A 12080-nucleotide genomic window follows, 5' to 3' on the forward strand; every position below is an offset into this window, starting at 1 on the left:
TCAGCTCCCCGGGTCCCTGCAGGACGGGGCACCATCCCCCATCAGCTCCCCGGGTCCCTGCAGGACGGGGCACCATCCCCCGTCAGCTCCCTGGGTCCCTGCAGGATGGGGGTTGCTACCCCCTCTCTTCAGCACCTGGCAGAGTTGGGATTTCATCGCTGTCTGGCCTCACTGGGCCTTGCTGCCCCCCGCGCCCCATGCCTCCAGGGCTGTGTGGAGGTGGCTGGGAAACCCCCATCAGTTGCCTGCACTGCAGGCTTCAGGACAGGCCCTGGGGGCCTCAGAGCTATTGTTCCGGCCAGCCGTTCACAGGCTCGTGGTCTCAGTACCCGTGAGAGAGACAGGGCTGTCCTGTGGGGACTGTGGCCAACAACGCGCGGGAAGAAGGCAGCGGAGCATCACGACCCCGCTGGCCCTCACGTCCTGCACAGGGGGGCCTGGGGCCAGGTCACTGCTGCTCAGCACCCTACGCCAGCACAGGCCCACGGCAGGCTGTGCAGGGTCCCAGGGGCCTGAGCAGGCTCTCCCTCCACCCGCCGCTTCTTCTCATGCCCTCCACCCCATGGTGCCCCTGCCCAACCTCCTCCCCATCTCAGGGAGGACTGAGGGTCCCATTTCCCAACCAGGGGTCCTACTCCCGAGTGGCGTCAACCTCCCGTTCCTGACCCCGGCACTTCCCTTTCTCTGTGGCACTTTGTCCCTTCTACGGACTCATGTCCCTTCCTCTCCTCTGTTTCCTTTGGAGAAGGGTCTCTCAGCAGACCTTTAGTGTGAGTTGGGGTGGGGGGGGATAATGCCTTGGGTACCCTATCCCCACTGTAGCCCTCTCCAAGTGGCCAAGTCCCGGGAGGGCGAGGAGGGGTCACTGGTGATAGGCCCACCCCCGTCCCCAGCTGGCAGCTGGAGGCAGTGCCCCAGCAGGAAAAGCTCCCTAAGATGGAAGGGAGACATGGGCCTCCAGGAGAGGCTGGGAGAGCCATCCCTGCCCACACGCCACACCAAGGACCCTCTCGGTGACGCCTTGGGCCCCCCTCCCCACCATCACCCTGTCCAAGTGGCTAAGTCCCAGCCACTCCATGGCCAGAGGTGGAAGGGGGTTCCCGGGCTCCTCTCCCAAGCTGGGAGCCCAGGGCCGAGCACAGGCTAGGCCCGGTCTTAACCTTCCTTTCCTGTCTGCCCCGTTCCCTCTCTCTCTGTCTCTGCAGCAATTCGGAAGAATCTTAGACGTGGAGATCATCTTTAACGAGCGGGGCTCCAAGGTGGGTGCCGCACGGAGCTGCCGCCTTACCGCGCCGGCTGTAGGTCCCGCCAGGCTAACGTGTGAAATGTGCGTTTCCTTCCTGGAGAGCTTCACGCCCGAGGACCCCTGAGCGACACGGGTGCTTGTACTCCCCGCTCTTCCACCCCCCCACCCCCCACCCCAGCTGTCTGTGTTGTTGCTGCCGCTGCCGCTTTTTCTTTCTGAGCCACCAGGACCTCTTGCCTGCACCCCAGAGCCCTGGGCCCCTGCGCCCGGGTCCCACCCCCACTAACTGCTCACCCCAGGGGACCACTGGCCTTGAGGCTTGAGGGAGGGGCTACAGAGAGGGCCCGCTGGGGAGGGTGGCCAGCGGAGATAAGCCCTGCTCCCCTTCCGGGAAGGCACAACCCTCCACCCTGGGCTCTGAGGGTGGAGGCGGGTGGGCTGCCCCTGCAGGTCCTGAAGCCCAGCCTGGGCCCCCCACCCCAAGGTGGGGTTCAGGGGGCAGGCCTGGCCCGTGGTCAGGTAGTATCTCTTACGTGGCTTTGGCCTGACCCTTTGGAGATGCCAGGCGGTCCGCTCAGGCTGGGCTCAGGCCAGGCCAGCAGCTGCCCTCCCGGGGCCCGTACCCCTCCTGGCATCCTGCTGGTGGCCCCACGACAGACCTCTGGGCTGCCTGCGTCTCTGCCTCAACTCACCTGACTCAACCCCCTCTCTCTCTCTCCCCCCCTTCCCCTGGTCCCCACCCACTCCTCCTCTTCCTCCTCTTCCTCGCCCTATGTCCTTCTCTCCGTGCCTGTCCTTCCCTCTCCTCTGCTCACAGGGTTTTGGGTTTGTAACTTTTGAAACTAGCTCAGATGCTGACCGAGCCCGGGAGAAGCTGAATGGGACGATCGTAGAGGGACGGAAAATTGAGGTGCTCAGATAAGTGTGCTGCAGCAGGGATGCCCCGAGATCGCCCACCTCCCCCCCCCCAACCGACCACCCCGCCGCTGCCGCACCCTTCAGAGAGCCTGGCCAGGGTCCCCTGGGGCGGGAGGAAGGGCGCACTGAGGCCAGGGTCACTGGCTGCCTGCTGAGCCCTGTCACTTGTCACCCCTTCAGGCTCACCGAGGTCCCCTTTTCCCTGCCTCTTCCCTCCTTTTCCTGGGAGATGCCCTATCCCCAACCAGACACTGCAGGAGCCCCAGAAATCCTGTATTTGGGGCTCGGCAGCTTCAAGGACCATGGCCAGCCCACCCTGCCATGAGCCATTAATCCCCAGACCCTGCCCACCATGGAGCAGCGGCTCTCCCCAGCCCATCCCCACATGGCCCGGCCCGGGCCCTGCAGTTTGCCCCACCTGGGTCCCACTCCACCCCTTGTTTGGGTAGAAGCAGAGTCAGCATCAGCAATGGCCAGGGCAGAGGAAGGGACCCGGCCCTGAGGAGGAGCAGGGAGAGGGGCGCTGGGTCCCTCCCTGACACCCACCCCACTCTTTCCCCTGCTTCCCTGCTCACCGGAGGCCCAGAGTGCCAGTGGGCTGTGTTCCCTTGCTGCGGCCTGGGTGTCTGGAGCTGGGTCCCCCAGAAGGCAGGGCAGCCAGAGGGTGGCTGGAGGAGGGCCGGGGCCAGCCACTAAGGCAGAGCCCTTGGGCAGGCGGTGAAGGCCTGAGAGGAGGTTTCTAGACTTCGGACAGCACTGGCTCAGCCAGGCTGCAGCCCCATGCCCTCGGGGCTCACACTGAGGATGTGGGGGAGGCAGAACAGGCCAGACCCCTTCCTGGGGCCCATCACCTCTGCTAGTCTCAACTCCCTTCCACACACGCCTCGTCCTCTCCATCCCAGGCTGCCCCTAGACAGCCTCACCTGGGCTTATGTGTGGAAAATGGGTGGCCTGTGTGCCCAGAGTCCCCTCCCTGGCAGACTCATCCTCCTGGGGCACACGGGCCCCACAGCAGAGCTCTGTGTTCTGCAGCATTGAGGACTCTGGCCTCAGAGAAGGGTGCATCATCCAGGAGAGGCATGTAGCCATCTTGGTTCCCGTGCCTAGGTGGGCCTTGGCATCCTCAGGGAGCAGAGGGCATCCTGGAGACCAGCCTTTTAGCTGGTTCTGGTCAGAGAGCACTTTGTGGAGAGTCCACCAGGGAGCTTCTCCCACCATCCCGGGGTGCCTAGGAGCCTGGGGCTGGGTTTATGGGAATAGCCATGTGAAGAACACAGGCCAGCAGGCCTGGGTCTGGGGTCCTGGGCCAGGCGGGGCTTTAGCCCATGCTGGGAGCAGTGGGGACCAAGGCTCTGGATGGCAGGCAGCAGGAGGCTAACCCTCCCTCTCCCTCTCTCCTCCCTCTCTGGACAGGTCAATAATGCCACGGCCCGAGTTATGACCAATAAGAAGACCGGGAACCCCTACACCAATGGTAAGGGGCAGGAGGCTGCCAGGATCACTGGGCAGGACAGAGGCCCTGGGGGAGCTGAGGCTGCGGTGGGCTGACCTTCCTGGATTCTAAGCAGCCGCCACCCCCAATGTCCAAGCTCCTGGGCTGCTACTCTGCTCCCTGCCGGAAGCGGGTGGGGCAGAGGAGGCAGGAGGGAGAGCTGGGAGCCACCCACCCCGATCCTGGCCCCATACAATCAGCCACACCTGGAGTCTTGCTTTCCCAGGCATGTGCGGCCCCTGGAGGCCTCACATGCAGGCATCTGATACAGTGGGACAGCAGTGCCTTCCTGGATTAGGACTTCCTTCCTCCCAGGACCTTGAGTTCGAAGGCTCCTACGCAGAGACCTGCACCGATTCACAGTTGTAGACAGGCTCAGGGAGGGCAGCGGGGGCACGGGAGGCCTTGGATGTGCTTCTAGACCTGAGCTCCAGTTTCTTTATCTGCAAAACAGGAAGAGTGACACCACCCCCCAGAGCTGTTCAATGACAGATGACATCTCTAAGCACCATGAGCGAGGGCCCAGTGGGGAGGTGCTCAGATTGCATGGGATGTGATTACAGGAACTGCCTTCCTGGGGCTTTGCGAGGTGGGTGGGGGCACTGAGACCCCAGGCTGAGCCCTGCCGTCCACAGCATGCATGGGTAAACTGAGGAATCCTGCATGTGCACACCACACTGCAAATGGAGGTGGCCAGTCTTCCTTGAAGACGGATCTGCCGATGCTAAATGCTGGCTCTGGAGAGGTAGAGGGACCGCTGGTGGCCACTGCAAGTCTCTCCATCAGGCGAGGGGCCTGCTTTGAGCGGAGCGGGCGTGCACTGGGGCCTCCTCTCATTCTTGACAGCGAGCAGCTTCCCACTCGGACCCCTGAAAAGCCTCAGCACTGCTCCTAGACAGGATGGATCTCGCTGCCGACATGGACTCTCAGACTGCTCTCCCCCGGCCTCTCATGGCCCCGTGTGATAGGCCACATGTGGAGTCAGGCGGGGACCAGCACAGAAGCCTGGACAGGACTGCCCGATGCACCACCTCTCTCCCCAGCTCTTCTTCTGGTGTCTGGTGCTGGCGTGGGGCCGGGACTCTGGCCTGGCCCAAGTTAGACGTGATTCTCTTGGCCTCGTACCCTGCTTTTCTGAGGACTTACACATCTCAAGTGCTTTTTAAAAATTTGGGAATGCGGGCCAGGCGCCGTGGCTCATGCCTGTAATCCCAGCACTTTGGGAGGCCAAGGCAAATGGATCACCCGAGGTCAGGAATTTGAGACCAGCCTGACCAACATCGTGAAACCCCATCTCTACTAAAAATACAAAAGGTAGCCGGGCATGGTGGCGCATGCCCATAATTCCAGCTACTCAGGAGGCAGAGACAGGAGAATTGCTTGAATTTGGGAGGCGGAGGCTGCAATGAGCTAAGATCGTGCCATTGTACTCCAGCTTGGGCAACAGAGCGAGACTCCATCTCAAAAAAAAAACGAGAGTGCTCCTGCTTTGCAAGCATCCTGAGTGCTTCCTGGGTGTGACTCTTCTGTGACCTGGCACTTGGCACAGGAAGTAAAAGCAGTAGACGTTTTTACTGGGTACAGGTGATCAACCGGCGGGGCTGCGAAATCTCTGGAACCAGCTGCCCACTCTGCACCCAGGAGCCACACCTACCGCTATCTGGGCAGAAATGAGAATTCAGGGAAGCACGGAATTCAGAATGGACCCATCCCTGAAAGGCCTCGGGCTGTGAGGCTTATGAGGGGCACGGAACCAACGCCAGTGGGACATCAGGGAATGGAGGGAGGTGACAACCTCTGCCCGCCTTTGCAGCAAGAAACGTTTCATCTCAATGTCTTTGTCATCCTGGGCACAGAAGGCTGCAGTGGGATGGCCCTGGGTTCTCTGCAGGTTGTCACCGAAGCCAGCCCATGGGCTCTGGTGGCCTGAGTGCAGCATGACTTGGCTTCAGCACTCCGCAGCACTCTAAAGCTCATCAGTTGGGGGCAGAGGTTTCCACTGTAGAAAACAAACTCACCAGGTTTGCCCAGGTGTTAACTATGTATGTTAGAACGGAGGCCATCCAGGCAAGTCTCAGGCTGCCTCTGCCATCTGGGGTCCAGACACTGAAACAGAGCCAGCAGAGACAGGTAGAGGCCCCCAGAGAGCTAGAATTGACAGGTGAGGGCACCCAGGAAGGCAGAAGGAACAGGTCAAGGTGCCCAGGGCCATGTGAGGCAGACATACAGCCTCTAAGTGTCACTCACCCAGAGTGGACCCAGAAGAGCCACTGGTTGGAGCCTGGGGGAGCCTGGGCTTGGAGTTCAGGGTCTCCAGGACTCTGTTCCATCCTGGACCTTCTAGTAAGAAGAGTCAGCTCTGGCTCACACCTGTAATCCCAGCACTTGGGTGGTTAAGGTGGCAGGATCCCTTGAGCCCAAGACTTCAAGACCCGCCTGAGCAACACAGGGAGACCCTGTCTCTACAAATAATGTTTTAAATTAGCTGGGGGTGTGGCGGCAGCGACCTATGGCCCCAGCTACTCGGGAGGCTGAGGTAGGAGGACCGCTTGAGCCCAGGAGGTCGAGGCTGCAGGGAGCAGTGATTGTCCACTGCCCTCCAGCCTGGGCAACAAAGCAAGACCCTGTCCCCCACTCCGCTCCAGAAAAAAAAAAGTTTCTTCCCTCCTGATGATTCCAGAGTCCCAGCAGTGACATCCAGACACAAGGTCATGTGCTGGTGGCCGGGGATGCAGGGCGGGGTGAAGAGTTGACCTGAGGGAGGAACAGACCCCGCCGCTCTGTCCTCACTGCCCCCGGTCTGCCTGTCCTGCAGTGGGGTTGGTAGAATCTGGGTCAGGGGCTCACACGTGGCCTGGAGCCATTGCCACCCTCTCCATATATATATCTCCAGCTGACCAGTGGGCCCTGTTCCCTGCTGTTCCTCCCCACCCAGCGCAAAGGGACAAGGAGCCGGCCCACAGGGCACACTGCAAAGATAAGACCTTGGTCCACGGAGGAGGGGTGAGGGGATGGGCCTTGTCAGAAGCCCTCCTGCTTAGACTATCAGAATGCCTGGAGCCGGAACCTGCTCCAAGGCAGCTGGTTTCCCCCGAAGAGGCCGCCAGGTGGAGCAGGTCTTTGCCCTGCTCCTGGGTCCCCCGTGGGAGAGGAAGACCAGCCCACCTGCAGGAAGGGAGAGGCTGGAATGTAGATTACAGCCTGGGACCCAGTGCGTCGCCAGGAATGTGGGTCTAGCTGGGGGCTGCAGGCTGGGATCCCTGGCTCTGCCACTCCCCAGCTGGTGACGGGAGGTTGCTGTGCCTCGCCAGGCCTCTGTTTCTTCATCTGCAAAATGGGGAGGGCGCGATGGCTCACTGGGCAGTGAGGACCCAGTGGGTTTCAGTCCATGTGGCTCACACAGAGCATAGAGGAAAAGCAGCCATCCTCTCATCCTCAGTGCAAACGCCCTTTCCTCCTCCACCTGCTCCCCACACCACCCTCCCAGACGGCCGCTCTGGGGAAAGATGAGGGTGGGAGGAAAGTGAGAGCCTGTCCCAGCACTGGCAAGAGGGAGCCGGAGGGGACTTTGGCAGGCAGTGGGGAGAGGCTATGGGCAGAGGCCAAGGGCCTTTCCTGCAGCCTCTGGCCGCTGGAGCTCGGATGGTGGGGCGGTGCTGAGTCAGCTCCAGAAACCCTCATCCCAGCTATGGCTGCAGGCAGGTAGATTACAAGTTCCACTTCCCGTCCCCAGTTCTCTTCTGGGAGGTGGGTAACCCAGGCTTCTGGGGATGATGCCAAGGGCTGAGGGTAGCTCAGGGGCAGTCTGGGGAGGACCACAATTTGGAAAGAATCCTAACAGAGCCTCAGGCGGAAGGGTCCGGAACCAGCAGGCCCTGGCGTTTTGAACCCAGCACTTGGGTTGGGGTGGGAAGAGGTCCTGGTGCAGGGAGCGTTCCCAAGGGCTCCACTGGTGTCGCTGGGGTGCCCAGGCATAAGTTTTGGTGGGAAAAGTGTCGGAAGGCAGTGACTAGTCTCTGTGCTTCTATTTTAGGCTGGAAGCTAAATCCAGTGGTCGGCGCCGTCTATGGGCCTGAATTCTATGCAGGTAAAGGCTGGGGCGGGGCAGGAACGGGACAAGACCGGCCAGTTGGCCCCGTGGGGCGCCGGGGGCCTGAGGGGTGGGGTCAGGTGGGACCCCACCGCGCCTCTCACACATGTTTCGGGCCCCCTTCCCTGCAGTGACGGGGTTCCCCTACCCCACCACCGGCACAGCCGTTGCCTACCGGGGCGCACATCTTCGGGGCCGGGGCCGGGCCGTGTATAACACATTTCGGGCTGCGCCGCCCCCGCCCCCCATCCCGACTTACGGAGCGTGAGTACCTGGGCCAGCCGGAGAGGCGGGGAGGGTGGGGAGGAGGGAGCTGGGGAGGCCCTGCGCAGTGCGAGGGGCTAGGCAGCCTTTCCAGACCCGGGGGGGGGGGTCATGGGAGCCCCCAGAACGCAGCCCTGCAAGTGCCTCCATTACCGTCACCCCCATCCCCATCACGGCAGGCATTGGCAAGGTCCCCGGCATTTGCGGGGACTTTCAGGGCCCCAGAACCTTGTCGGGATGCTTTAATGGGGGCGTCGTCCACTCTTGATTTGAGCGAGGGACTTCTCTGAGCCCTCTCAGTCCCATTCCCTGGGGTCTGGTGCCCTCCACCACTGAAAGGGAGGGCACAGCTGCCTGGGGTCGGGTGGGCCATGGGCCCCGGGGTTTGTGGGAGAAAGGAGCTGATCAGCAAGGGTGTTACTCTATTGTTATACCAAAACAGGGCACTGGAGCAAACGCTTGTTAAAATGCCAGTCCCATGGGCGGGGCTGGCACCGTGCCCCCTCCCTCCTCAGCAGACACCGGAGCCGGCCTACCCCACCTCTCCAGCGTTCCCACCACTTTCTTGTCCGTTTGCTTCCAGGGTCGTGTATCAGGATGGATTTTATGGTGCTGAGATTTATGTAAGTGCGGCCCCAAGGGGAGGGGCGGGTGGGATCAGGCCTTCTGTTTGTCTCAGTGAGAAGTCAGCGTCTCCCTGCTCCTCCCATCCCACCCCACCTTGAAGCCTCGAGGGCACGGGCACCATGTCTGCCTAGAGCATGGCGTCCCTGGGAATCCCAGCACAGCACAGTCTGGTGGCCTGTGTCCATCAATGGAGCAGTTAATGGGTCACCCAGCAGCCCTGTAAGCTGAAGGCATCTTCCCATTGGCAAGGGTTCATATAATGGGGGTAGTGGAACTCTGCCACTTCTCTAACCATGCTGTGGTCAGGGAGTGAGCCCCCTAACGTACCCATGTCCAGGACGGGCTTCGAGAGGGGCCGGGAGGCAGGGCCCCTGCGTGCCTGTGCTGCGGTCTTACCCACCCTGATGGAAGTCTGTTAGCCTCTCTCCCCCTTCATGGGGCGGCACCTGCTGCTTCTGGCTCAGACTCACCGACGGCCCCACCCCTTGTACCCAGCCACCCTTCAGTCCTGGGCAGTTGCCCACAATTCAGTTACCTGCTCATCTGAGGCCAGGACAGAGCTCACGTCCTCTTTTGCCCTTTGCCCTTGACCATTCCTGGTGTCCAGGACCCCCTCCAGAGGCACTGTGGGTTCTCCCAGCCCCTCAGCATCCATGTCAGGCCTCACTGGCCTGGTGGCAGGTCTGTGGGCACCTCTTCTGTGCCAAGGCCTAGCACCCAGCCAGATGGGTTATTGGTCCCGGCTAGTGTGTTGGAGTGCACAGATGGGTGTGTGAATGAATGAGTGAATGAATGGAAGGCAGACCTGCCTCACCCCACACTACCACCTGGCCGCCTGCATCCTCTGATCTGCGTTAGGGAGCTAGGGGCCCAGGCCAGGCACCACCTACCCATTCCCTGGCCGAGGCTGGGAGGCCTGCATCCCTCTCGGGCCCCACCCGCACAGGGTCTGTCTGTCTCCCCACTCACCCCTTCCCTGGGGAGCCCCACTAAGCCCCTCTGCTGTCTCTCCCACTTACCCTGCAGGGAGGCTATGCAGCCTACAGATACGCTCAGCCCGCTGCAGCGGCGGCAGCCTACAGTGACAGGTAAGGCCAGGTGCCAGAGTGGGGTGGGCAAAAGATGGACAAGGATCCCTTGGGGGGCTGGGCCCAGACAGGCAGGAGGCATAACCCACCTTTCCGGGTCCGGTGGGAGCAGGGTCAGGACGGGAGCAGGGCTGAGTGTGGCCCTCGAGCCAGTGAGCTCCTGACTTCAGTCCCTTCCTGCTTGCCCCGTGGGGAGGCTGTGGAAACTCCAGGTAGCAAACAGCATCTCTGGTTCCCAGCCCCCCGCCCCGCGCCCCCCTGGCTGTCTCGGGGGCAGATGCTTGAGTGCTTCCTCCCTGGGCAGCCTAGCCTAGGGCCTTTCCCCGTGGGTATCTGGCCCATTGGCCGCTGAGCTCCGCCGCTCTGGCCTGGGGACTGCTTGCAACCCCTCCCTCCCGGCAGTCCCTGGCTCCATCTCCCTGTCAAGTCTGTGTGTGTGCAGGGCGCTGTGGCCCAGCCGTGCCCTCTAAGGAGCTGAGTTCCCTGCACAGGCGAACTGGCGAAAGGAAAGTTGTGCGGGACGCAGTGTCATGTTCTTGCGGGCGGCGTCCCTGGTCCCTCCCACTGGCCCTTCCTCTCTTCTCTTGAAACCCTCCCCAGCATTCACCCCATTCTTTTTGGGGTGGAAGTTTGCTTTCCCTTCAGGCAAGCTCTGTGAGTACGCTTTTCCCCCCAACGTAGCACTGAGTAGAACACACTCCCCTACCCCCGCCGTCAGGGTCAGCACTCAGTGGGCATATTGAGAGTGTAGCCTATTGTGTTCCAGAAGCTTCCTTCTCAACAAGAAAGAAGGGTAGGACTTGCAGGCGGGAGGGTGCCTTGCAGATGGGACCTGGCTGGAGGGTGCCCGTGCAGTGTCTGGAAGGAGGTGGGAGGCCGTTGCCGCCCCTCACCGTGCCCACCCCCTCCCACACCCTCTCCATGCTCTTCCCCAGTTACGGCAGAGTCTACGCAGCTGCTGACCCGTACCATCACACCATTGGGCCCGCGGCGACCTATAGCATTGGAACCATGGTAAGGAGCCCGGGCCCACCAGCCCTGGGTGCCAGTCCGAACAGCGGGGTGCAGCGCTGCAGCTGGGGTGGGTGGCGAGGCCCTGGGGGGAGAGGCCGAGCCTTGGTCCCGGAGATTTTGGAAGGCGCACGGCCTGGATGTGAGTCAGGAAGAGGGGAGGGCCAGCCCCTCCTGCCCACTCTTAGTTGCGGGGAAGCGGGCTGAAAGGCTGGTTGGCCCACCAGACCTGGTCCTCTGGGAAGCACCCCAGTGTGCCTGATCCATTTCCCTGACCCCATCAAGATAATAAAGTCCTGTTAAGGCCCCTCCATTCCCACCACCAGGAAAACCGAAATTAAACCAGGGCTACTCTCCTTCCCAGCAGAAGCTCCCAAGGCCCCCCCCAGGGGCTGGCCGTTTCTGCCCATGCTGCACCCCCACGGCCCGCCCGCACCACCGCGGCCCCTCACACCCAGGCAGGGAGGGCAGGCCACTGGCTGCTTCTCACCAGGCCCTGGCTCCTGGCTTCCTGCCTGCTCTTCCCCAGCCGCCTCCCTCGGGCTGTGGGGTGGAGGGCGGGGCGGGAGGTGTGCGGCGTGGCGTGTCTGTATGTGTGTGTGTGTGGCCAGCTGTCGACACGTGCAGCCCAGCTCACTCTGCACCCAGAGCTGCTTCCAGCGGACACCTGCCTCCTGTGCCCACCGGTCCCAGCCCCGGGGTGTGAGGTTTTAGCTAGCTTGGTATCCAGCATCAAAGATGAAAACATCTTGGGGAGTGAGGAGGGAGGAGCTTCAGAGGCAGGATGGATTTTCCCATCTTCCTTGGTTTCGATGACTCCCTCCAATTTTTGTTTTGTCTTTTTCCATTTTTAACGAGCCTCAGACACCCCCAGCAGCCTGTGGCGGCTGCAGTCAGTCACGGGAGCGGGTCTGACGGGGCGCGGCACAGCCCCACCCGGATGGAGGCACGACCCCCCGGCTCCCGGGCCCTCCGTGCAGCTGCACGCTAAAGGCTTTCATTAATGCACAGAGGGTTCCCTCTTGTGTCTTCGCTTTTTATTTTTAAGATTTTCTATTTTTTCCCCAATTTTTCTTCTCAACACGCTTGCCATGTTCTTCCCTTTTCTGGCAAAACCGGGTGGTTGGAGGGCGGGAGGCTCCTTCGGAGCCCTCCATGACTAGGGGCAGCCTAGGACATGGGAGGCTGGAACACCCAGCACCAGTTCTCCCCAGCAGGGCAGGGCTGGGCCCTCGGTGGGCCCAGGAGGACCCAGGGACCCCCAGAGAGCGAGGCTCTGGCACTGTGCCCAGAAAGCTTTCCTCTCCCAGCATAACCAGCTTCAGTGGCCCCAGGCTCTTGAGC

At 61.8% G+C, this 12080-nt stretch overlaps 1 protein-coding gene across 16 annotated transcripts in view; it reads left to right on the forward strand.

Annotated features, from left to right (window-relative positions):
* The window catches only part of RBFOX3 (RNA binding fox-1 homolog 3), a 512287-nt gene that overhangs the window by 496603 nt on the left and 3604 nt on the right, over positions 1–12080 (forward strand). For 8 of the 16 annotated variants that reach the window (XM_032241461.1, XM_032241463.1, XM_032241466.1 and 5 more), the window contains 8 exons: positions 1206–1259; positions 2064–2156; positions 3578–3638; positions 7690–7743; positions 7878–8010; positions 8453–8633; positions 9664–9725; positions 10661–10739. In XM_032241461.1, the coding sequence (XP_032097352.1) occupies positions 1206–1259; positions 2064–2156; positions 3578–3638; positions 7690–7743; positions 7878–8010; positions 8453–8633; positions 9664–9725; positions 10661–10739 (717 nt within the window). The remainder of the gene's footprint in view (positions 1–1205; positions 1260–2063; positions 2157–3577; positions 3639–7689; positions 7744–7877; positions 8011–8452; positions 8634–9663; positions 9726–10660; positions 10740–12080) is intronic. The other 8 variants (XM_032241470.1, XM_032241471.1, XM_032241467.1 and 5 more) reach the window with 3 other exon arrangements.

Source organism: Sapajus apella, unplaced genomic scaffold, assembly GCF_009761245.1.
Source record: "Sapajus apella isolate SASKATOON/1434 unplaced genomic scaffold, GSC_monkey_1.0 scaffold48, whole genome shotgun sequence".
NCBI lineage: Eukaryota > Metazoa > Chordata > Mammalia > Primates > Cebidae > Sapajus > Sapajus apella.